At 50.2% G+C, this 23532-nt stretch overlaps 6 protein-coding genes across 8 annotated transcripts in view; 2 read left to right on the top strand and 4 right to left on the bottom strand.

Moving 5' to 3' along the window:
* LOC121588080 (G protein-activated inward rectifier potassium channel 3-like) overlaps positions 1-8338 on the bottom strand; it is a 69423-nt gene extending 61085 nt beyond the window's left edge. Inside the window, exons 1-2 of one of the 2 annotated variants that reach the window (XM_041905631.1) lie at positions 7240-8338; positions 995-1398 (exon numbers count right to left, since the gene is read on the bottom strand). In XM_041905631.1, coding sequence (XP_041761565.1) covers positions 995-1353 — 359 coding nt within the window. In that variant the 5' untranslated portion in view covers positions 1354-1398; positions 7240-8338. The remainder of the gene's footprint in view (positions 1-994; positions 1399-7239) is intronic. The other variant, XM_041905632.1, reaches the window with a different exon arrangement.
* A 1744-nt stretch (positions 8339-10082) lies between these two features.
* LOC121589230 (cysteine-rich hydrophobic domain-containing protein 2) lies at positions 10083-14270 on the bottom strand. Its single transcript, XM_041907980.1, has 3 exons — positions 12969-14270; positions 11586-11796; positions 10083-11497 (listed from the first exon to the last, which is right to left on the bottom strand). The coding sequence occupies exons 1-3, from the start codon at positions 13088-13090 to the stop codon at positions 11330-11332; spliced, it is 501 nt and encodes a 166-aa protein (XP_041763914.1). The 5' UTR covers positions 13091-14270; the 3' UTR covers positions 10083-11329.
* Positions 14271-14552: 282 nt separating this feature from the next.
* On the top strand, positions 14553-15863 carry LOC121603740 (short coiled-coil protein homolog). Its single transcript, XM_041932935.1, has 2 exons — positions 14553-14732; positions 14817-15863. The coding sequence occupies exons 1-2, from the start codon at positions 14681-14683 to the stop codon at positions 15158-15160; spliced, it is 396 nt and encodes a 131-aa protein (XP_041788869.1). The 5' UTR covers positions 14553-14680; the 3' UTR covers positions 15161-15863.
* LOC121603737 (probable asparagine--tRNA ligase, mitochondrial) lies at positions 15743-17391 on the bottom strand. Of its 2 annotated transcripts, none has more exons than XM_041932930.1 (2): positions 17275-17391; positions 15743-17168 (listed from the first exon to the last, which is right to left on the bottom strand). In XM_041932930.1, exons 1-2 carry the CDS (start codon positions 17389-17391, stop codon positions 15861-15863), a joined length of 1425 nt encoding a protein of 474 aa, XP_041788864.1. In that variant the 3' UTR covers positions 15743-15860. The 2 variants fall into 2 exon arrangements, with proteins under 2 accessions (XP_041788864.1, XP_041788865.1); XM_041932931.1 differs by lacking the exon at positions 17275-17391 and adding an exon at positions 17223-17271.
* Positions 17392-17663: 272 nt separating this feature from the next.
* On the top strand, positions 17664-18797 carry LOC121603738. The gene is made up of 2 exons (XM_041932932.1): positions 17664-18119; positions 18189-18797. The coding sequence occupies exons 1-2, from the start codon at positions 17851-17853 to the stop codon at positions 18514-18516; spliced, it is 597 nt and encodes a 198-aa protein (XP_041788866.1). The 5' UTR covers positions 17664-17850; the 3' UTR covers positions 18517-18797.
* Positions 18644-19296, bottom strand: LOC121603739 (40S ribosomal protein S15). The gene has a single exon (XM_041932933.1). It carries the CDS (start codon positions 19167-19169, stop codon positions 18720-18722), a length of 450 nt encoding a protein of 149 aa, XP_041788867.1. The 5' UTR covers positions 19170-19296; the 3' UTR covers positions 18644-18719.
* Positions 19297-23532: the final 4236 nt, after the last annotated feature.

Here is a 23532-nt window from a genome sequence, read left to right as displayed (position 1 = left end):
CACACCTACTACACACTCACATCGCATGGAGAAGATGAGCAGGCAAACAACAACCATGGAAAATTATTATACATTGTATGAATGAATTTTTGATAATCTAATTATATGTATTTTTGAATTGTATTTTATCGTGGAGTCAAAACAAAAAACAAGAAATAAATATGTACCTATAAACAGAAAACAAGTGAAATAAAACAAAAGTCATCTGAAAAATCAACACTCGTTTGTGTGCTTGCTTCAGTCGATCATCGATGTCATCCCCCAAAAATAGGCAGACAAACCCTGTCTGGCGTGGGGTTAAGATGGAAAGGGCACCTGTATTTTCTGCGCTGAGCTTCTAGACCCGTACCCGCAGGGCTATTCCGGTTGCCCCATTCAGATGTCATTTTTGCACGCGCGCCTACATTTTTTAGAGCCGACGAACAGCAAAGCGCGACGAGTCATTCGCAGGCAAGGAACTCCCCCAAGGAAGAGAGGGAGAGAAAAAACAACCATCCAACCCTTCCGGATCGAACGTGATACAATGGAAAAAGTTTACATTCTCCACTAGCGTCGTCATCGTCGGTGCCGTCTAGACGTGGTCAGACGTGGTCACAGAACCCGACCGCGGCGGCGGCGGCGGCGGCATCGAGCTTAGCATGCCTTCTGGCCAACCCATAACTAGCTGGAGAAGGATAGGAATGTAAATCACAAAACCCGTGTGCATACTTTCGCGTGATGGAAAACGATTACACGATTGGCGCTGGAGCGCAATCTTTCGCCCGGCGTAAAAAGGTCCTAATTGCCGCTCCCTCGGGTCGGACAATCGGGCGCCTTCGGCTAATCGCAGCTGGCGGCAAAACACGGTTCACCTTCATGCTCGATTGCTGCTCCCTTGTGCCAAACGGCCAAACGGTGGTCACCAAACTGCCACCATCCTGCCTTGACCTCTGCTTCCGCTCCGATCAACGCACCCACTTCCTCGATCAGCGATCAGCGCTGAAGCGTAACCTACCTTGTCAGTGGTCCCGGTGTCTCACTGACCGCCTTCAGCGACATCCGCAGCTGGCGGTGGAATGTTCCGAGGATCGATTCGCGGCGCCGACCGCCCGCCACCCGCTGTTCGCCATTGTTTGCCGCACCGTCGACCGTTTGCTGGCCCGTTTTGCCCGTCTCCGGATCGACCGTCACGAGCAGCTCCTTCACAATGTCCGAGCCGGGGTCTGGGCGGGCGGCCGGTCCGACGATGATGGGCTGCTTGTGGGCGGCACTGGTATCGTCGAGCAGCTTGGTCCAGCAACCGGCTGCATCCGGATCGGCTCCATCCTGTGCCGAACGGTCCGTTTGTCGAGCGTCTTCCAGTAACTTGGTCATATTTTCTGTTCGTTATTTCCAACGACACCGCCGATCCTTATTGTCCTGTGAAGGAGAACGAAAAACGGCTTGAATTAGTCGAGCTTAAGTACACGCACAATTTACTGTGGGCGTTTGTGCCCACACCATAAATAACAGCACGCGGCCATGGCACTGAATGTGCAAGGTCCCAATCGGGTTGCCCCTGTGATTCATTTCGCGCGGCGACCACGAAACGGCTTCAAATCCAATCGACCGGGGTGCAAGCAATCGTGCAAATCACCGGTGCTACTGCTAATTGCCAATCCCCCGGCCTGGGGACACGACGAAAAAGGTAATCACATTTAATTGCCATTACATACCCGAACAGCGTCTACTGCTACGTCCGGTTGCCTACGTCCGAGCGCAAGCTTCAACGCGAATGGCGCGGCTGCGGTTTGGACGACGCCGGCTGCTTCTGGGCGCATCAGTGCTGCGCTCATGTCGCGTCGTGTCGGCACCTACACGCATCGCCAACCTGTTCGCGCAGGGCTTTGCGGCTGTTTAGGCCACGCTGACCCCCACCTGGGCATGCCATGTAGCGGTGCAGAAGCCGTCGATGACGATTATCATCAACGATGCGCTTGTTTCTTGCGCTCGAATCTAATCACTGGTGGCCTAGTGGCGAGCCGAGCCGAGGCTAACAACTCACCATGGCCATCGAACGGGTTGGCTAAACCCCCCCCCTCCCCTCCCGCCATAAATGGTTCGCTATTTTTGGTAGTGTCGCAGCTTGTCTCGTGTTAATCTTCTGCTCTAATGAACGAAACATGCCGCAAAGGGGTAGCACACTCGCGCTGCCACAGCTTCAAGGAAGTGCTGAATTGAACAGAAGCGACCAGCACGGCCAGCGTTTTGTGATGCTAGATAACCGGCCCTAAATGGCCTTCTTGTGTGCGAGGCTCTTTGAGCGAGACGATGAGCGTTAGTTGGCCAACAAAAGGTCCGCGGAGCTCTTATCAGAAAATCTCCCGGACGTAAAGATCGTTCCAGCACGCGTCTGCCGTAGACGCTCAACAAAGATCATCAGGGTTAGAAGAGGGGAAACGCCAAGCCATTCACTGTGTATCTTCGTACCTCGTCATCCACCACCAGTCATCGCCCGTATATCGTTCTTTCCTCGCTCGGTTCCTTGCCATTTAGCGCTATCTGCTCGCTATAGGATTGCGACCGTAGCGTAGCAAAGCAAAGTGTGTTCACGTCCGGATACTGCACGTACACACTGGCTAGCTGGTCGTTTACCCTTTTTGCCGCAGCCCTTGGCAATGAATTCCCTTCCCGGACCGAGCCCACACCAAGAACATTCGCGAAGAACGTGCGTGATGACCGCACTGACCCTGACACTACGGCCGGAAGTGTCATTTGAGTGTCGAAATTCGGATTTTGTTTCACCGCTGCACCGCCACCACTTCCAGAATGGGATTACTTTCGGCAAGGCAAGAAGTTGAATTCTGAGCCAAGCGAGTCGTTCAGGTGTAAAATCAAATTCCGAAAGGCACACGTTTGTCCCCCCCTTGGTGATGCTCTTTCTGATGACTTACTTCGGTGCATCAATCATTCGCGATTTAATTGCGCCAAGGTGTCAAGTGTACATTCCTGTACCGATCCGACCAGTCCAAGCGATTCCATTCGCTTTCGTTTCTGCTTCTCTCATTTCTGGGGAGTGTCGCTCCCTTACGTAGGGCGTCGGATACATTCCAACCAATGTGATCACATTAACGACAGCCGCTTCAATCCACCCCAGTCCAGCTGGGTAGCGATCGATCGCGGTCAGTTGGTCGTTTGGGGGAAAAAAAACCACATTAACCAACCAACCAAGCAAGCGCTAGGTAGAATGGGCGGGCGGAAAATAATTACCACCAACACCAAGTACATCAACACCTGCACCGTCCTGCTTTGCCCAGACCCAGACCAATGCTCAAACGTCACAAAGCATAGCAACTGATTCCACTGCAACTGCAGTCTACAAGCGATATCCATTTATCCTTCCCGTTTCATGACAGCAGTGCGCTGATCGTTTTGATAATTACACAATTTTGCAGGCAAGAGAGAAGAGAGAGAGGGAAAAAGAGAGAGAGGGATAAGTGGAAATAGAAACAGCTGCACCAAGGTCCAGTGTCACGATCATGATCAAACGGTCGTTAACTGGATGAAATGAGTTCTTTTGTAATGCACCTGTGTATGCTCGGTTGATTGCATAACGTGGCATGGTGTACAGGGTCGCTTTCCGATGTGATTTTATGTCGCACATCCGACTGAACTTATATCACTACGACCATCGAAATGATCATGTTTCATGCAAAACAAAATGGGACAAAATATGCCAACAAACTCGAATTAAAAATGATAATTTTGCGTACATTCGAGACATGATTTGCATTACATCCAACACCGACACAGTCCACAGTCTTCAAACCATCCATTTATTAATGTCGCTTTGAAATGAAAATAGCATACAAAAAAACGGAGACCACGCACACACACACACATACGATCACATTGTCTCTAAAAAACCCCACCAACCCCATTAAAAACCAACCAAAAAGCAAAAGAAGCGCATTCAAACAAAGGTTTTGCTGCCGGCTGTGATGGGGTGATATTTTTAGCAAATGTGTGTGTGTGTGTGTGTGTGTGTGTGTGTGTGTGTGTGTGTGTGTGTGTGTGTGTGTGTGTGTGTGTGTGTGTGTGTGTGTGTCGGCTAATAAAAATTTTGCATGCTCTAGCACAATTGAGAAGTGCCCCCCTCCGCTGCGGCGTACTACGCACCATCGCAAATCGGTTTTTAGCGCAAACAAAAAACCTTCCTTTCCTTCCCGACGAGTAATCTGAATCCCGGGCCTAAATTGCCTTAAATAGCGTCAAAGAAAATAAAAAAAAACCTTCCCACTCCCCCTTAACTATTTCCCGACGATCAACGAAGGGTCAAAAGGGAGGGTTTGGTTGTGTTTTTCACCGAAAAACAATTAACACCAAGAGGGACGAAACAGAGTCGTTTATTCTCGGGACAGAGGTTGGTGTTGTATCAATTTGTGTTCAATTTTCCCCACGCACACTTCAAGATCAATGTCAACCCGAGGGAGGGGGCGATGTTACACATTCCTTCATTTAAAAAAACCCCCGTGAAGGAAATCTAAAATAAACAAACCTTCATCGATGACGCTCCGTCGATGGGCCATGCGAGCTCAGTTGTGTGACATTCGGCAAACCCGGTGACGAGCGCACGGTGAGGTGTTTTGCGCGGAGACAGTGGAAAAACACGTGTTTTCCACACGAAAACAAGAAAAGGAGAACGTACAAAACAAACACGTCGACCGGGCAAGATGCTGTTGCCTTCAAAATAGGCCAGCAACGGTAGGAAAAAGGGCAAACAGGAACGCAAAGGCATTAGTCATGCAATGGGAACGCTTTCTAATTGAATCGGCACTAGAATTGATGGCGCGCCAACGCTCAGACGAACTCTCGGGATTTGCTTCGTTCGGAAATGGAGGGTCTCCAAATTTGCGCTGCAAAGGGCATCCTGCGAACATGAGCACGGAGTGATCGTGTGGCATGTTGTACATGGGTACAATCTTCGTACCGCGCTCGCACACCATTAATGTAATCAGTAAGCATTCGTAAGCATTACTGTTTGACAAATTAAATTGCTCATAATTCTGCCGCCATACCGGCGGAGGCCACAAAACAACGGCTCCTAAGTGATATTACCTACACATGATCGTTATGAACAGTTTCCGGTACGTCGCTTGCTATGGCCGGCCGCACATGGCTTGCCACATGGTTGCTTGGTTGGTGGATTTTTACAATAAATTTTAATAAATCCTTCAGCCCACACTCTCTGCTCAGGCGCGTGTGGTGCCACATTACGCCTCTTGTTACCAAATCAACATTTTCGGCCATAACTGGATAGGATTACATTTATCTCTATTTGCTTTCTGGGGCTTTGGGGCCTGCCCGCAAAACCTTGGCACAGCCCCGCTCTACCCGGGGAATGGAATTTTCCTTACCTTGAGAACGCGTTATTTTGTTGCAGTGTTGATGAGGGGATTTGCTTCTTTTTGCTGTACTTTGCATGAAACTGGACCTTCCTCGTGTATGTTTGGGAAACTGAAACGTCCCTAAGCAGTGGCGTGTGCAATTTAATATCTTATCACGTGTTCGATTTTGCTCAAAACACCAATTGGGTGGAAGAGCCTCGGTCTCCAAAACCTCTCTGTGAGCCACAACAACTACATTAGTATGGACATAAATTACCCCTTTTTTAAACATTGGGGAATTCTGAGGGTTGTGAGTGTTCCGAACCCAGTCGGAAAGGGGATAGAGATAATGACGAAGCAAGCAACGATTAAGCGGAGTAATTTTAACCATATTTTCGAAGCTGACAACACCCAACAAATGGAACGGCTCACACGTCGTCATTGACGTACTTTGGAGACGTTAACATAAACAAAGACCTGCACAGCAAGGGGTCGGAAATCAACGGACGAGACGGAGTGCGCTCATTTCTAAAACTTGCCATCCAATGGCAAGGGACTTTCGGCTTCAAATCTTATCGTGGTTCAAGTGACCGTTTGGCGTTTTATTACGCCCGGCCTCACATTCCACGGTTGTTCCAAGCCGTGCAGGTCGACTCCCACTCCATTGACGGCGTCGACAAATCTCCCTGCGAAAATAAATACACCAGCAATACACTCATAATAAGCTTAAGCACATCCCGAGCCCTAGCTTCCAGCGTTGGTGCTAAACCAACCGTCAACAAGTGCCAGGCAATGGAGAAGAGATAGTCCCAAAACCATGCCTAATTCTTCTAACCTAAGATTATTTGGACAGATAGCGGAAAGCGAGCCGACGTCCATTGGCCACCTCCTCCCGATCCACAGTGTCGCCCCACCACAGGAGACACTTTATGTTGCGCCGTGTGTCAGGCCGCATGACAAGATAATCCCCGTGGCGGATGAGACGAGGCGCGTCCTTTGCGTGAGCGCGTTTTAACGTCCCCAGCTGGGCACTGCCGGAATCCGGCCGGTGCTCAAATTAATATCACTTAAGACGAAGACGGCGCAGCGTTTAAGCACATCTCGTGACCCACCATCAAGACAATGACGAGCTATCCACCCACCCCATTGGCGATGGACCTCTCCGCCCTGGGGATAAGAAGGATGCAGCTGATAGCATGAGCACAGAAATGCTCTTAATTTATTGAAATTGTTAGCGGTGACGTTCGCGTTAGGCGGAGGTGTCTCTAAACCTTGAACCAAATAGGCCACTGTTGCGGCGAGGAGTCGTTCCCAAAAAAGATCGTGCACGCACATTAAACGCACAAATCAGAGCATTAAACTGAGGCCAGATTGTTTCGATTCTGCCGCTTCATCCGCCGATACAGGAAACGGCCGCTCTACGCACGGTGCAAAAAGTGCATACGTGGGGATGGGGGGGAGGGGGGAGGGGAGGCAACCAGTTTGATGCAGCTTGTAACATGCATTTCCTCAAGGTTAGCGAGACCGAAAGCGAGACATGCGCATGAACGAGCCGCCGTTGCGTTACACTGCGAATCCGTTACACCCGCCGTGACTGTGCTGGCACTGACCCACTGCACAAGCTGGGCACTCGATCGTACCGAGCTGGTGCGAGAGATTATCTCACATTACACCGGGCCCAGAGGGTCGTTGCACTGAACAGCTCAGGTTGCTCGCTCATATTTACCTGGATTGTGTACAAAACCTTTGGAAGATTTTCGCAAAACTCAAGGAGGATTTGTCACGTGTTCTTTCAGCGCAAACACTGAAACAGCTGATTGGCACAGTTCATCACAGTAGCCATGTTTGATGTTCTATTCTGGGTGTGTGTGTGTGTGTGTGTTTGCATACTAACCTTGAAAGGGAAGTCGTCTGCTGCTGCTGCTGCTCCTGTTTCGATGTACACCTGGCGCAGTTTATACTACCATTTCCTCGTCGATCTTCCTCCGATGCTTCTTTTCAATCGCTCACCAACAACAAGAGCGGGTGTAGCAATATGACATCACTTTACTTCCCTGTTCACTTCCCATTCACTTCCCATGCAAACATAAAACCACAACTGACACCATGGGCCCGCTCGCGCACGTCGAACGCCTACTCGGATGCCTGAACAGAACTTTATCCCGCTTCAGACTTCAGAGGGTGTCATTCCACCTTTAGACCGATTGCTCCCGAGTACTCTACTTGGGTAATGGCTTAGGTATTCGTCCGTTTGTGTCACGTACTAAAATACCCGGAATTTCCAAGCAAAGGAACGGTTTTGCACGTGGGAATTTCCTGCACTACGTTCTGCACTCATCAAAAGCTCCCCGAGACTGAGGATTTTGCGGGGACCTTGCTTGAATTTACACTGTCACTGACGCACACAAAACAAACGAAAGTGAACGACTACTGCGGAAGTTGGCACACCGACCAAGCGACCTGCGATCCTGCTCAGGGTCCACGGATCCTTGCCCTCCAATACACTCACACTCACACAAACACACACACACACATACAAACATACGCGGAAATAGTGTCGAACGCCGCCGCGAACGTTTGTCAGGCCCAGACGGCAAGGATAATTGCAAAGCTGCCAGGAGAAGCGTAGCCGCAACACTGAACCGCCTGCGGGTTGCGAATGTGTGCGCGTGCGCAACAAAACCCGCTCACAAGACCCCTCCCTTCTTGCCTCCCTTCCTTCCCCAACACACACACAGAGCGCGGCGGTGCGAATGTGTGCAGGAATTGCGTACACGCGTCCGGCTGCGATCGCGAACGCGCGAGAGTTTCGGTCAGCACAAGCGCGCGGCACCACAGAGCGAGTAGAACGTTTGCGCGAGCGCGCGCGTGGAACAGGCACGACGGGCGTAATGGCAATAGCGCGCGCAATCGTTCGCGTCGGACGGTTTACTGACTGATTCCTGCCAACCGCAACGCAAGAAGACAGACGACAACAAAACGGCCAGCCGCCGTCGCCCGAACACTTCCGCCCGAGCCCCCCACCGCGTGTGGTACCGCGTGCTTTAATAGTCGGCGTCGTCCGTCACCGACCGTGGCTTTGTACGACCACCACACACACAGACACACACAGCCACACAACAGAGACACACATAAACTCACCGAGCAAAGATTGAGAGGGTTGCAATCTTTTTTTTTGTATTTTGTTACACACACATGTGGGACCCGTATGCTGTGCGAAACACAGCGCGAGATGTAACCCCTCGCGCACACACGTTACTTGACTGTGGTAGACCCCCGGCGCGAAAGCATAGAACTAACTGCTGCTGCTGCTGCTGCTGCTGCTGCTGCTGCTCCTCCACCCCATCATTTTCTTTCTGCATAAATAGGCAAGGTTAATTAGTTTTTAATGCAAGCAAACATTACGTGGCAGCCACGTGGTGTCGCATGACATTAAAATGGCGACATGCTAAGTGCAAATCCTTCGTGATACAAAAGATGCCGTGAACATTCCAATGTCTCATCATCTTTTTAATAACGAACAGCTGTCGAAGGAAGAAACCCTACCGCAAGGACCAAAACACACGCACACACACGCACACACACGCATACATCGACAAGCAAACGTTCAAACGCACTACACTCGCTCTCGGTTGCCTTGGTAGCGGCTATCGCATTTCACACAAACACGTGCTCCGTGCGTCCGTGCAAATCCCACTGCAAACTGTTCCACTTGCGCAAAAGACAAGCACCGCTGCTGACTGCAACGTTAACAGACGCTGATGCTACTACCGAAAGAAAAGGTGATTTGCCGATGACGCATCAGGTCATCATCACCACGCTGCTGCTGCCAAGGGGAACGATGGCGTCAAGGTGCACAATGTTGTCTGCACTGTCGTCTAGAGCGAATGTCGCCAGCCCGAGAAACCCAACGCCATGTGCACACTGCGCGTTGTGGAGAAAGTGGTGCGATGACAGAACGCCCTATCGCGCGACCCTTCCCTTTTCCAACCTGTATCCGGGGTCCTATTGGGGTTCCTGGTGCAACACACACACACGAAACAAGCCCAAAAGAAAGGGGGTTAGAAACAGGGCGCTTCACTGCACCGCATTCAAATAATAGCGTAGCAAAAAAAAGGGTCACACCGTACTATGGCGTGACGAACGTCCACCCCACGAAAAGTATGTAAAATGGTGCACCTTGCGCTAGAATTTCACCCGTTTGCACTTCCTTTGGAGCGTTGTTTCCTACTTCCCATACACACACACACGCGCGCACACATTCGCTCTTGTTCCCATTTTAATCGACCGACCCACCGTTCGGGCCCGTACATACAAAACGCAATGGCAAGTTTTCATTTTTGAAACATTTTATTCCGCACGGTTTCGGTGTTTTGTAACTGCATTGTACTGCTTGTCTCAGCCTTTCATCCCCACCCTGTGTGTTTGCTACAGTTTCTCGATGAAATAACAATCGGTCCCAGCGCGCATGAAGGGGGATACAATAGACTTTCCTCTAGCCACGCTGGGTTGTTCGTAACTCTATGCTGTATAAAAAGGCTAACACTACTTCGGTAGTTTTCTGACCCACCCACCCGCCACACGGTTTCACCTGTCTGCATGTAGCTTCTTCTGCTACGCACCTTCTCCTACACGCGCACGTATTTGCCCTGTTTTTTTGTTGTTGTGCCCGTCGCGTTCGGTCGTCTGCGCTGCGTTTCCGAGCAGCAACGTCGAGCTGTGAAGTTCCGTGTTTTGTTTTTAGCTGTGCGTCTCAACAGCAATTCATTCTAATCTGTACATCCTTCACCATCCTGCCGTTGGAATCGGAAAATAGCAAAGCAAACGCTTTCTTTTAGGCACAACGCATCTAAACCAATCATCTCTTCTCTTTACCAAACGTTAGCATAAAAGTATAAAGCAACAGAAGAAGAGGGTAACGAAGCAGTGAAAGAGACAACGTTACATTCAGTGTGGGGTCTCCGGGGGTCCATACTTTTGGGGCTACGCTACCCTATCGTTCCGTCCTACTTGCTGCGGATGGCACATGCGACCTACGGAAGATGGTGCCTGACGGACCTGGTTTGAATAATGTCATACACGAAACGAAATCTACACCCTACTTGCCCTGTCCGTCTGTATTGTTTAGTTTGCTTTAACGCTCCTCAAGCACTCCGTGTTTTGCCTCTAATACTTTACCTGCTTCTGGGATTTTTTGTTCTCGTAGTTTCTTGTTTGTTTGTTTTCCCCCATTCTCGAAAGCGCCATGACATGGTAAACAGTTTCCGAATTCGTCGCTAATCGTACGGCGGCTGCTTACAAACCCTCTCTATTCACAAACTCACTATACACTATACAAACGCTAAACGTTCTTACGATTATTAATTATATTAGCATTGCGACCTGTGCTGTCTGCATGTTTAGTTTTGTTACACGCTGTCGCCTCGCCAGGCGCCTCTCTCTTAGCACAACCCGGCACCAACCTGATGCGCCGGTTTTGATGGGTTGCTTGCAGCTTTTGCTTGTCTTGTAATGTAATCATTATTTTAACACAATAAAATAGAACCAGCTAATTAGAAGGTCTGTTTACATGTTGCGCCCGGTTACGTTACAGTGCCCTGGGCACACTCAGCTTTGTTTGCAATTAGCCAAAACAGAAACAGATACTAACGCTTGCCCACAAGTGGATATGGTTGACTGTCGGAGTTAGTCTCGAAATCTGCTTCACTCGCCTGAAGCGCTGAACGTACATACCGTGGGACCGATGGGATGGAGGATGTGTTTATGATTATGTAAAATATGATACTTTTCTCCTATTATTAAACCATATAGCTACGAACAGTTAGATCAACGATACAGCCAGAGCAGCAAGCGCGGCTGTTCGCGGCGATACAATATCACCAGCGCACACTAGCCCGCATCCACTCTTCAGCTGGTAGCTTGTTTTTTGTTCCTTGCATCACACACACCGTCGTGGATTTGGCAAAGCCGTAGTTTGGGGCCGCCTAGTCCGGCCGATAGATTGGCGTTTTCGGTATGAATTCTATTAGCAGCACGTACTCCATCATCGAGTTGGAGTCGCACTGCTGTTTGCTGAGGCGCCAGTGCAATCCGAGCTTGTGGTAAAGGTGACTGTTTTCCCACTCGAGCAGTTTGTTTAGCGTGTGCTGCGTCTACGAAGGATGAAAATGGCATGGTTAGGAGCCGGTTCAATTTGGATTTGGACGTCAACGGGAGATGCCGTCCCGATCGGATGCTTACCCTCTTACTTAAACATATCACAGGCCATAGAGAACATCCTAAGGTGCAGCAGCAGCAAACGCAACCACAGAACAGCCACTTTACGTTGACGGGGAGCGTCTTTTTCAGCACCGCGTTGATCCGCAGCACGGTCGCTTTGAACTCTTCCGGGGCAACGCGCGACACCAGACCGGCTGGAAACTGCACGTTGAATCGATTGCTTAAGCCAAACCTGAAAAATGAACGAACGAACGAAGAGATTGTGTTATTTCGATGCTTTTGAATCATTCAACAGCTGCCCTTCCCAAGGGGACACATGGGGAATGGGGGGTACTTATTGATAAATATGTTTCATTCATTCCGAGCCGTCCGTGGAAGAATCAATGTTTTCTCTCTTGGTCGAAAGGGAACGATTAGCAAGAAAAGCATCGTTTATTTACGTACGCTAGGCGTTGTTTAGATTGGATCTTCATCGCCTTGTACTTCGATGGTCAGTCCGAGCGGCCGGGAGCAAGCAACGAACGGTAGGGGGATGCCCTCGGAAAAGTCTAAATTCATCGCGCGCACGGTAGGCGATACAAACCCGTCCGAGCAATCGCGCGCAAAAAGAAAAAAAACAAACGGTGGCCGATATTTGCGTTAGCGCAATTACAGCGCAATGCGATCCTCCCCCTCTGTTTGTGCATCCGTGAAATATCAACGAAAGCGGGGCCACGTACGATGGGCAATTTCAGCGCGTGGGCGGGTTGAGAAAAAGGGAGTGAAAGTAGCGCAAAGAACCGCGCTTCATTAAAATGCGATCTCAGCAGACCCTGAGCGGAAAAACGGACGGTGGCGAAAATCAATCGAAACGCCAGCGGGCGCTCCGGTGCCGCCACCTGTGCTCTTGTGTTTGTTTTTGTTTTTGTCGCTCGCGGTCCGGTTGCTTCCGTTGCCCGTTCGGTGCCACGCTCCGGCACGCTCTCCATAAATTCAGCTGCGATTTAACTTTCGCCTTTCATCACCGACTGGCATGGCCATGTTTGGCGTAGTGTGGCGGGCACTCGTCATGCGTATCTTTTTTTTTTTTTTTTTTTGTTCGCACTTTTCTCTCTTTCTCTGCCGCTCAGCTGGTGGCAGCCAGCAACAGACGACGACGATGACGACGACGCTCCGTGTATTGTGTAACTTGGCACACAACAAAAACAACAACAAAATGAAATCGAAACGCAAACTCAACGGAGCGACCCGAATTGAGCGGCAGAGAAAACGCACCGAAATGCGGATCGATTGTGTAAGCACCGAACCGATGACGGCCACATGCACAAAGCTGGCTGTGAGATATTATATCCACGGTCGAAGCCGTTCTAGCAGGCGCTGTGTGCTGGATTCCCGTATCCAGCTCCTCCCCCCCCCCGTACTTACACTGTCATATTGCCAGCCCCGCGGATTACAATCGGATCCGGAACCATCTGCACGTGCGCCTCCTCCAGGTTTTCCTCGGACAGCTCCTGCTCCTCGTAGATTGCGTCAAAATCGGCCATCATGATGGTGTGCTGGCTGGCTGGCTAGATCTCTGCAAAGGGCGCCTTTGGTGCTGCACCGTGTCTCTCGTGTGGTGCAATCGTAGCGTAGCAGGCGCTGGGGTTGTTTGAGCCGTGCCGAGCTCACACACACACACACACACACACTGGCTCGCTCTTGCTCTGTAAGATCCGCACCTTTGTGTCGGTCCGTTCTTGACCGAGAATTGCGTGCTGTATCTCTGTACAAACCTCACGCACTCTCACGCACCCCGTCCTTCGGCTGCCCTCAACTCTTTGCAGCGTAAACAAAAGCGGCGTATGCAAACAAAGAGATTCCGCACCCACCGTCACAGCGTGCCATGCCTTCCGACACCGTCAATGTCCGCAGCGTTCGGGGCTGCCCTCATCAAAACCAGCGCCCGATTCCCGTAACGAACCGTCGTCCCCGTCCCCGGGGAACGGGAATGACCGCGCAGCACACTCACGCCTGCCTACACACACTGTGCACTGGACTTTGGAGCAGAACGCCTACCAGCAGTGCCAGCAAACAGCGCACATCATCATCTTCCCCGCGGAGAACGTGTGCGCCCGCCGATGCACCGCGACTGCATCGAGTTTGCATACGATTAACACGCACTAACACGCAACGCACACTAGAAAGGCATTTTCCCTAGCCGAAGCACCCTCGTCCCTCGAAGGGAACCGTGTGTGTGTGTGTGTGTGTGTCCTCTAGTGGGGAAGCAGCAGGGCACAGATTTCTCTTCGGACCGGACTGGTAATAATACGTAATAGGCACGGCTGCCCTACAGGCCTTTTCAAAGAGTTTCGCCCTTCTCTCTGCCCTTCTCTCGCGCACCACGATCGACAATTACCAATCGAACGGAAGGGAACGAGAAAAAAAAAAAGCACACGCACACACACACTCGCGCGCGCAACTGTCTTCTGGCTGTCGGACGGCTGGCTGGCTGCTCGTTCACAAGATCCTTCCTGCTATCTGCGATGCACTTTTAACTCGCTGCGAACGGATTCACACTGCAGACGGAGCGAGTTCTTCGCACGATAGCACCACTGGCCTTGATCCACTGGCTGGCTCGCGGCGATGTTGCATTGGCTCGCGCGAAGAAACGAAAACACACACAGCGGATTATGTGCAGTGCAGTTATGGGGGTTCCCTTTGTTTTGCCCCCGTTGACAACAATCTGCTCCTTCGGCGAGCTGCCGCTTGACAGCTGTCAGTGCCCGTCCTACGCAAGCGAAAAGGGGAAATTGGGAAAGATTCGTTCCGTGCGGGAGAAATATATGTGCGTTGATTGTCTCATAAGCGTATAAATTAATTACATTATTATGAAAGCTTGAAAAACAACCAGACCATGTAAAAGTTTGTAAAATGTTTAATTTCACTTTTTTGCTCAAAAAGGAATCCACGAAAGCTGTCAAATCCGCCGTGCGGTCGATAGCTGTCAGTGGAAGATTATCATCCAACCTGCGCTACGTCCACTTTTCCACTAGCTTCGTTTTGTTTTGGTATTAGAAAGGATCGAAGAAAATTCTTTCCCGTGGTTCTCCCGTTTTCCAGCGTTTCGAAGCAATTTTTCCACCATTGATCTTGCCATGTCACTCAAATCGCAGGACGACATTCCGCTGGCGGATGACGATTTAGAAGGTAATGGACGGGATAAAAAAAACCATCCCACCGCAACACCAAGGCAAATCATTTGTTTTCTCCCATTTCCTTCCCGATGCGCAGTCATCATCAACGATGACGAAAGCTCCAAGTACATGTGCAATGGGCGATCGCTCGACTCGATTGCCAGCTCGTACACGAACGGCAACTCCAGCCCGCAGCAGTTCCTGGAAAACGAAAGCCCCGACGCGGACGAGCAGGAGGAGAAGGCCCGTCTCATCGCCCAGGTGCTCGAGCTGCAGAACACGCTGGACGACCTGTCCCAGCGGGTGGACAGCGTGAAGGAGGAGAATCTCAAGCTGCGCTCCGAGAACCAGGTGCTCGGCCAGTACATCGAGAATCTGATGTCCGCCTCGTCGGTGTTCCAGTCGACCACGCCGAACAATGTGCAGAACAAGAAGAAGTAATCGGGCTTGGCGGGGTAGCGCTCCGTTCCCCTCCGAACAAGAAAGCTTCGCTGCTGTGACAAACGCGATCCACTTTGAAGCCAAAGATATTCCACGAGTGCTGCTGTTGCTGTAATCATGTTTGTAGAATGCCAAGACACGCCAACGCCGTGCCCAGAGCTGTGGGTCGCTGCACGGGGGATCCGAATCCGGCACCGGCTAGAGCAAGGGACTTTGAATTAATATTTACGCTTTAACCTGCGTTCGAGGGGCTCTTTGGGGGCCATCGACCACATGACCACGCCTTTGCCTAGAACAAACCGTGTACCGGGTGTAGCATTCGACTGTTGTTAGTGTGTTGACTGATGAGCGCCCATTACATTAGGCCTTTTACGTGTTTCTTTTGCATCGTTCATTTACCGACACGCCGGTAAAGTCGCGCAGTGCATTCCGAAGAGGGTGGTAACCTTAAGCTTAAGTTTTTGTTTTTTTTTTAGTAATTCACCCTGGTATTATCTCACTGCGCTCCTCCTCCACTCCCCATGTAACATTAAGAGTGGCAGAAGTTATTTGAACGCTTACAAAATAACACGTCACGATCGATTGGAATACTCCTCTCCACCTGGAACTGTATTTATTTCGTACATCAAATAAATTGTAAACTCACAACGCACAACGCCGGGGAGCCTTCCGGGACTAGACTACCGCTTGCCACTTGCCACTACATCACACAGTTGTGCGCCCACCGGGGAAACGGTATCACATCCTTCACGTTGTGAACGTTCAGAAGCCACGCCAGGTATCGCTCGAATCCCATCCCGAAGCCGGCCGTCGTGACGCTTCCGAATTTGCGCAACTCCAAGTACCACTGCAGGACGTCCGCGTTCGGTAGCTTGCGCTGCAGACGATCGTAACTGTCCTCACGCACACTGCCGCCCACCAGTTCGCCGACGTGCGGGACGAGCAGATCGAGCGCGTCGACCAGGGAAGGATTTTGCGCATTTTCTCGCATATAGAACGACTTGATTTCCTTCGGCCAGAGACACACAAACACCGGACTCTGGCAGTGCTCGACGAGGAACAGTTCCTGCTCCTTATTAATGCCCTCCTCCCGCCGTACGGGAGACTTCAGTTTCGCCTCGTTCGCCTGCAGTATGTGCATCGCTTCGTCGTACGTTAGCCGCGGGAATGGTTTATCGATCCATCGGAAGCAGTCCTCGAGCTTGCCACCACCGTCCTGGCTGTTCGATTTTCTCACCACGGCTAGGTCTGCCGCACTCCGGTCAATTACACTCTTGGTGACGCTTTTCAACATATCTTCCACCCGGTGCGTTAGCTCGTCCAGCGTGCCCATGAACGCTTCCTCCAGCTCCAGCATGTAGAACTCGGACAGGTGAATGTTGGACTTGCAGTTCTCCGCCCGGAACGTTGGCCCGAACGTGTACACCTTGTCCAAGCCGTGCGCCATCGCTTCCAGGTGCAGCTGGCCGGAAACCGTCAGGAAGGTGGCTCTATCGAAGTAGGCGTGTTCGAGTGGAACGTTTTCCTTCGCCATGCCTTTCAGCAGCTGTTCGTTCAGTGGCTTCACCAGGAACGCTTCGCCGGCACCTTCGCAGTCATTTGACGTCAGTACGGGCGTGTGAATCTGGACAAAGCCCCCCCGCTGCAGGTACTCGTTGAACGCGCGCGTTGCCTCGTGCCGCACCCGGAACGTCGATGCCATGGAGTTTACGCGGGAGCGCAAATGCAGATGGTTGCGGATGTACTCGGGCGGGTACGATTTCTTCGGGTAGAACGGGTAACCCTCGGTCAGGGGACATTTGCCCACCTCGGTCAGGGTGTCCACGTGCAGCTCAAGCTGGTGCTTTGGTGAGGCTACGAGGACTCCGCACGCATCGACCGAACAGCCGTACGCGGTGTCGATGGCTTTCTCCTTGTTGATCACGAGCTGGAAGTTTTGCGGACCCGAACCGTCGTTTATGTCCACGAACAGATTGCCCTTCATGTTCCGGATCGATTTGACCCATCCCTAAAAGCAGAAGAAACAGTCTTAGCGCGCCGGCTCTTGTTGCACAACCTCCACCTCCGATGCGGTTGGTTGTTGGTCCATTCGGTCGATTTTCTCTTCGCCGTACTTTAACGTTCACTTTATTGCCCGGTTTGCAGTTGTCCGGCGAGAGATCCTTTATTCGGTAATAGTGGTAACTGCGGGATGATAATCGCAGGATTGCACGGCAACACAGCAAAGCCATCGGTGGTGTACTCTGTGTGTGAACTTTTATTTATTATTTGCTGTTTTGAATCGAAATCATGTGTTTTCTCGGAAAACGTCAAGCCGGCGCAGAAAGGCGCAGAAACGTCAAAGCAAGTCTTCGGCGAAAATAAAGCGTTGCAAAAACCGGTACGCACTGTTCCTGGGCCGCAACTATTTTCCACCCCTATATTCAAAATGTGATTTTCCAAAAAAACAACGAAACATACCGCTGGATAGAGGAGAAGCAGCACCATTGACCATGAGCTTCCAATGTTACCCCCGCCGAAGCAAAGCTTTTCTTTCGTTCCCCGCAGCCCTGACGGCCCTGACCGCATTGCCGTTGCCATATCGACACAGTTGATTGAGGTTCCATGGAAACCAACGTGTCCCTGCGGGGGTTTGTTTACGCAGAACCTTAGTCTTGAATTTTCCACCGTCCTAAATAGCCGTTTCGCAAATGCTAACCAAGAAGGAAAAGCTGCTCATCCGTCCGTGGCAGATGCAGCGCTACATTAACCACCGGATCAAGGTGGTAACGGCCATGCCGGCCATCGATTTTCATCCCCCGCCGGAGCGAATCCACATCGCCCAGAAGCTGAAAAAGCAGCAGAAGGAGCTGGAACGCAAGGAGAAGATCGAGCAGGAAAACATTCGCCTACTGCAGCGTCTCGGGGCGATCATGAGCAAGAAGCGGCTGGATAACATCTGGACCTACACCCGACCAAAGTAAGCAATGCCCATCCCAATTCGAAATACAGTCTTGATGCGATGTTTACGACAATGTTCCTCCCCCAGCTTTCTTCGGCGTGAAAACATCTACCCCATCCGTCCAAAGACTACCCCTTCGGACGCTTCCTCCGGCTATCGTCGAGCGTCGTCCGCCAAACCGTCGATGGGTGGTGGAAACCTTTCCTCCAACGCCACCGTGTCACCGCTGACGGGCTGGATCAAATCGATCCGCTGCAGTGCCTGCAGTGCGCCGGCCCGTGTGGCCATCCAGCTGAACCAGATCGCTCCGGAGGGTCGTATCCCGTGGGCTCCGCAGCGCAAAACCACCAACCGGAAGTTGCTGCAGGAGGCTGAAACGGAACAGCACGAATGTTGTCGATTCTGCTGCTGCTAGAGTTAGTTGTTTCGCGTTACTTTTCGAGCACGGACATCACCATCACCACCCCCCCTGCCCTGTGTGCTGTTGTGTGACCAAATATGTAGCTGCACCACAAAAAGAAAGCCAGAGCGCGTGGAAGAGATTTGTTTACAATCGGGCTTGTATTTTCATCACTCCTTTCCGACGGAAAATAAACACCACACCACCACACTCGCACTTCACTTCAGCGGAATAAAACGGGAGCTGTGGGTAGCACCGATACCGGGGCGACCGTGCTTGACCGGCTTGTAGGTCATCGAGAACTCGCCCAGATAGTGGCCGATCATGTCCGGCCGGATTTCCGTCTGGTTGAACGTCTTGCCGTTGTACACACCGACGGTGGAGCCGACCATCTCCGGCACGATGATCATGTTGCGCAGATGCGTCTTCACGCAGGCCGGCTTCTCGTTCGGGGGCGTGTTCTTCTTGGCCAGGCGCAGCTTCTTGATGAGGGCCTGCGGCTTCCTGCGCTGTCCGCGCTTGAAGCGCCGCTTGGCCCGGCTGTGCATCAGCTCCACCAGGGCCTCCTGCTTCATGTCCAGCAGCTGGTCCAGGTCCACGCCGCGGTACGTGAATTTACGGAAGGTACGCTTCTTCTTGGTTCCATCCTCCGGTGCTTGGTCGGCCATGGTTGCGGTTTCGGGATCGATCCACAGATCAGCGGGTCCCAAATTTATCGGAAAATCGCGAGATTTACACGGCGCTACGTCGTCTTGCGAGCAAGAGCGGGTTGAAAAAGAGCATCTGTCAAACGAGCGGATGCAGAACTCACTTCCGTGAGCGCCTCCACGCGTTCTGCGCCTCTGCGTTTCTGCTGAGCGACTGGTGTGCGTTTGTGAACGCGTCTCTTTGCTTTTGCTGCATGGGCAGCAAGTGGCTGCTTTGCCCACCTTGCAGCTGTTTAACTTTTCCGTTAAATTATTATTATTAAAAGAAAATTGAAACTAAATAACGCTTGTACCATGTGTAGGAAATGTACATAATGTTTTAAAGAATTTTTAACACAAAAGTAAACAAAAATACTGTTTGTATGCAAATAACTGAAAAATTTGGATATAACACTATAATGTGTACGTAATAGAGTGGTAATTGCACGTGGCACACCAATATGCAATCCACCGAAATTTGACATGATCGAACACGAGGCGTATAAAATACTGAAAAAGCAGACTTTAGTAAATGGGTACTGAACTGAGGCAAATCAAAATTACTTTTGCGAGCCGCGGTATAGAATTTTGGAATGCACTGGACTGGCCAAATGATCAAAACAGACCAAAGAGTGCTTCACTGGAATTTCATGTCTTCTAGAACGATTGAACACATTTCAACAAAACTTTTCGGATAATCATTGCTTCCTTCCTTTCCACACTTACCACCCACGATTCTTCTAATTGTATCCGTCAAGGCCTGCTGCTACTGCCTACCTGTATTAGTAAATTTTTGGCTTTCTATGATTACACATAGCAGGATAGTCAGTCAGTCGGACGGGGGCACGGGTCCATTCGGAACTTGAACCCATGACGGGCATGTTGTTGGTAGGTCGTACGAGTTACCAACTGTACCAGCACTAGACTCACCCATGATTTGATCACGGAAACAACTCAGAACAGAAAATAAACACCCAATGTTAATGATTTGTATCAAGTCAATTCTGTTATTCTTTTCATACCTCACCAAGGACACACAGAAATGAAACAAATGTTTAAGCTTACACTTTTCGCTATGGAGTTTTCCTTCTTTTCCTGTCCTTCTCTATTTCTCTCTCTCTCTCTCTCTCTCTCTCTCTCTCTCTCTCTCTTTCTCTCTTGTGGTTGCAGATGATGTTAACGTCCTGTGAAGTACTATTATTTCGAGTCCCTTTTCTGGTTCGTTGATAGAGATAAAAAATAATCTGTTGCTTTCAGCTGTAATGCGTCTGTCTCTGTACGCCGCGGGTAAACGCAGCAGAGTGTTGCTGCTTTTGCTTTTTTTTTTGACCGTATTGGATTTACACAATTTTTGTTTCTCGATATCTGACATTTCTTTACATCCCAATTCCCAGCCCCCCTCTCAATTTTTCCCTCCTGGAATAAATGGTACATGTTTGTCCTTCTCCCTCTCTCTCTCTCTCTCTCTCTCTCTCTCTCTCTCTCTCTCTCTCTCTCTCTCTCTCTCTCTCTCTCTAGCTCTCTTTTTGTGTAGTTTTTTTTGTGTGGCTCTTATGTGTGTATATATAAAGAATTTTTACAGATTTGAATCCCTGCGCGCTGGACAATAAAAGGGAAGGAGTTCGTACGTTCCGTGATCCCTAATTCCGGTACTCCGGTGCACCATCATCTTTGTTGTAGTAGAGATAGCAACCCGCAACTCCTCCCCTTCCCCCTTATTACCAACATCCAAATTTGGCAGGTACAGGGGGAGGTTGCGCACAGTTTGCTTAAAGGAAGGAGGAGAGAAACAAAAAAACAACGTAATGTGCGCGCCTCCATAAGGTAAGCCCTCTTCTCGTCTAGAGAGCCCTTCCTCCTCCATCTAAACACGCGGTTTGGCAAGAGGCAAATCTTTGTTGTAAAACATCATCATGTACATAGGGTGGCTGGCTCCCCGGACACGGCAACAACGTCTCTCGGTGTGCTTCCTCGGTGGACTGGCAATACAAAAAAAAAAAAAACAAGACCACAAATGCCACATCCAGTGTCCTACGCGGGGTGCCGAGAGTGCACGCTTCCGACGAGCCCTGTCCCCGAATTCATCACTGGCGTATTTTTTTATGCCTTGGCCGTAGGCTGATCTCCACTGTATCTTCACCCTTATTTCTTCCTCCTCTTCTTTTGTTAAAGCTTAAACTGAATGCGGCGCTCTGCACACGGTGCAACACCGATCGCCAACAATGCACTTTCGACGCGATCCCGAAAGTGCATCATCACCATCATGGTCATCGTCATCTCCTCTCAATGCAAAGAGGATTGACGGAGAGTGAGGAAACGCGGGCACATCATGCTCCCGCGAAGAGGGAACCGCTGTCCTATATGGCTCCCCTATCCGCGTAGTAGGTAGTAGGTAGGATTTACCTCAAATCAGACTTTCTGAACCGCTGCTTCGTTTCGGCAACGTGTTTTACAGCGCGCGTTGCATTAAATGGTATTCTCTTTGTCTCTCTTTTTCTCTCTCTTGCTCCTTCTGTTCTCCCCTCTACATTGGGAAGGGGAAGAGGGCGGAGGTGCACAGTACCCTTTAAGTGTGCATGCAAAACTCTCGTCCTCTCTTCCTCGCGTCCCCCAAAAAGCTCTATATATTCCGTTCCGTTTAGTTTTTCTAGTAAGTCGTAGAAAATAAATTACTTTTACGTGTTGCAATCGCGCGGACCCCCTGCTGCGCAATGCGCTCTACTATATCTGCTGCCGCACCCAAAACCCCCTCCTATCAGGGAGGGTGGTGTGGTGGCCTGCAAGCCATGTGCGACATGTGGCAGCGCCGCAGAAACGTCAATTAAAAAGAAAAAGATACTATGTTACAAAAATATCAATATGTCTACTAATGCGAGCGCCAAGGCAACAATCCGCAACGCATTTTCCCCCCATCGATCGATCGCCCCTTGTGTTTTGTCGCTTCTACTCATCGGGCACAAAAGTTGCTTAATAGGTTTTCGATGAGTAGCAGCAGGTTCCTCATTCTCTCACACCCTACTCCTCGTCCTCATTCTCCTCCTCACAACAACGACACTTCTAGTAGCAGAAAGTGTTCGGGTGATCACAAAACAACGGAAGCCTCACTTTGATAGTGCTCCATATCATGTTTCTAATAGCTCTACTTTCGCTTTCGCTTTGCCCTTTGCGGGTGGTTGGTGAAGTGATTTTCTAAAAGTTTCCTATTTCTCTCACTCTCCTTTACACAATGCGCTTAATTAATTCACATGGTTTCCCTCACACACAGCCCGATCCCGATCGCACACCATACGATCATGATAATGATGGTGATCCTTCTCCTGTCCGACCAACGGCCTTTCAGCGGGTGACAACACGCACGGGTGTACACGCCGCGTTTATTTTATATTTAAAAAAAATGCCAGCATTCATTATATTTGCGCCCCACTGTGCCCTGTTTTTACACCTATAACTGACGCACAAACTGTCCGCAGGCTGCGAGCAGTCTGTGTGGCAATGTACATTTACATACGCAAACGGGGACGGGGAGGGTTGGAGTACCGCACACAGTGTCCTAGGACAGTTCGGTTCACATTTCCTCTTTCCCGGCAATTAATAACACACATAAAAGAGGTGAAAACGAAAAATGAATTCATATTAAAATTCAACAGCTACTACTACCACACCTCCGGCCGTACAGTGCTTTCGACTCCAAAAACAGATAGGAAGGAGGAGATAGTTCGTTTGCTTTGCTTTGATTTGTATTGTTTTTGCGTCAAGGGATCTATTTACAGCGGTCTGGAAAGCCTCTGATAAGTGGCCGCGCCTTCCACAAAGAATCACAACGATTGCTATCGTGGGCCATTTTAGGTATCTTGCACATAGACGCATCCCAATGCGCACATCATGTAGCATTGGGTGTTCATGTAGCGTTTAGTTTTGGTTTGCGTGTTTGCGTGGTGTTGTTGTGTTGATGTTGTCCTGCCTTTTGTTTAGTGTTGTTGTACCTTTTTATCCCCAGGTTGTGCTCCTATAGCTTCACATTCATCTATAATGTCCTCATTTGTTTGCGAGTAAAACTGAACAGGTGGTTGTGCACGGAGTGTGTCCCCCCCCTTTTTTTTTAAATAGAATCGAATATACGTTCCCGCTAAGAGAGGCCATTTTTAGCATCATGACGATCAGGTGTCACAAACACAGACTCAACTAACCAAACCGACAGATAGACGACGGTTCCTGTATCTAGATGCCTTTGCCCGATACCTATATACGGTTGCCTCCTATGACACAGCACGTCGTATGATCTCGTGCTGGAAAATTGTTTAATGATCTGACTCCCTTCCAACCTCATCACTCCCTCTCTCTAGCT

This window comes from Anopheles merus, chromosome 2R, assembly GCF_017562075.2.
Source record: "Anopheles merus strain MAF chromosome 2R, AmerM5.1, whole genome shotgun sequence".
Classification (NCBI taxonomy): Eukaryota; Metazoa; Arthropoda; class Insecta; order Diptera; family Culicidae; genus Anopheles; species Anopheles merus.
Note: the sequence above shows the minus strand (reverse complement) of the source record. Positions and strands in the feature narration are given on the sequence as shown.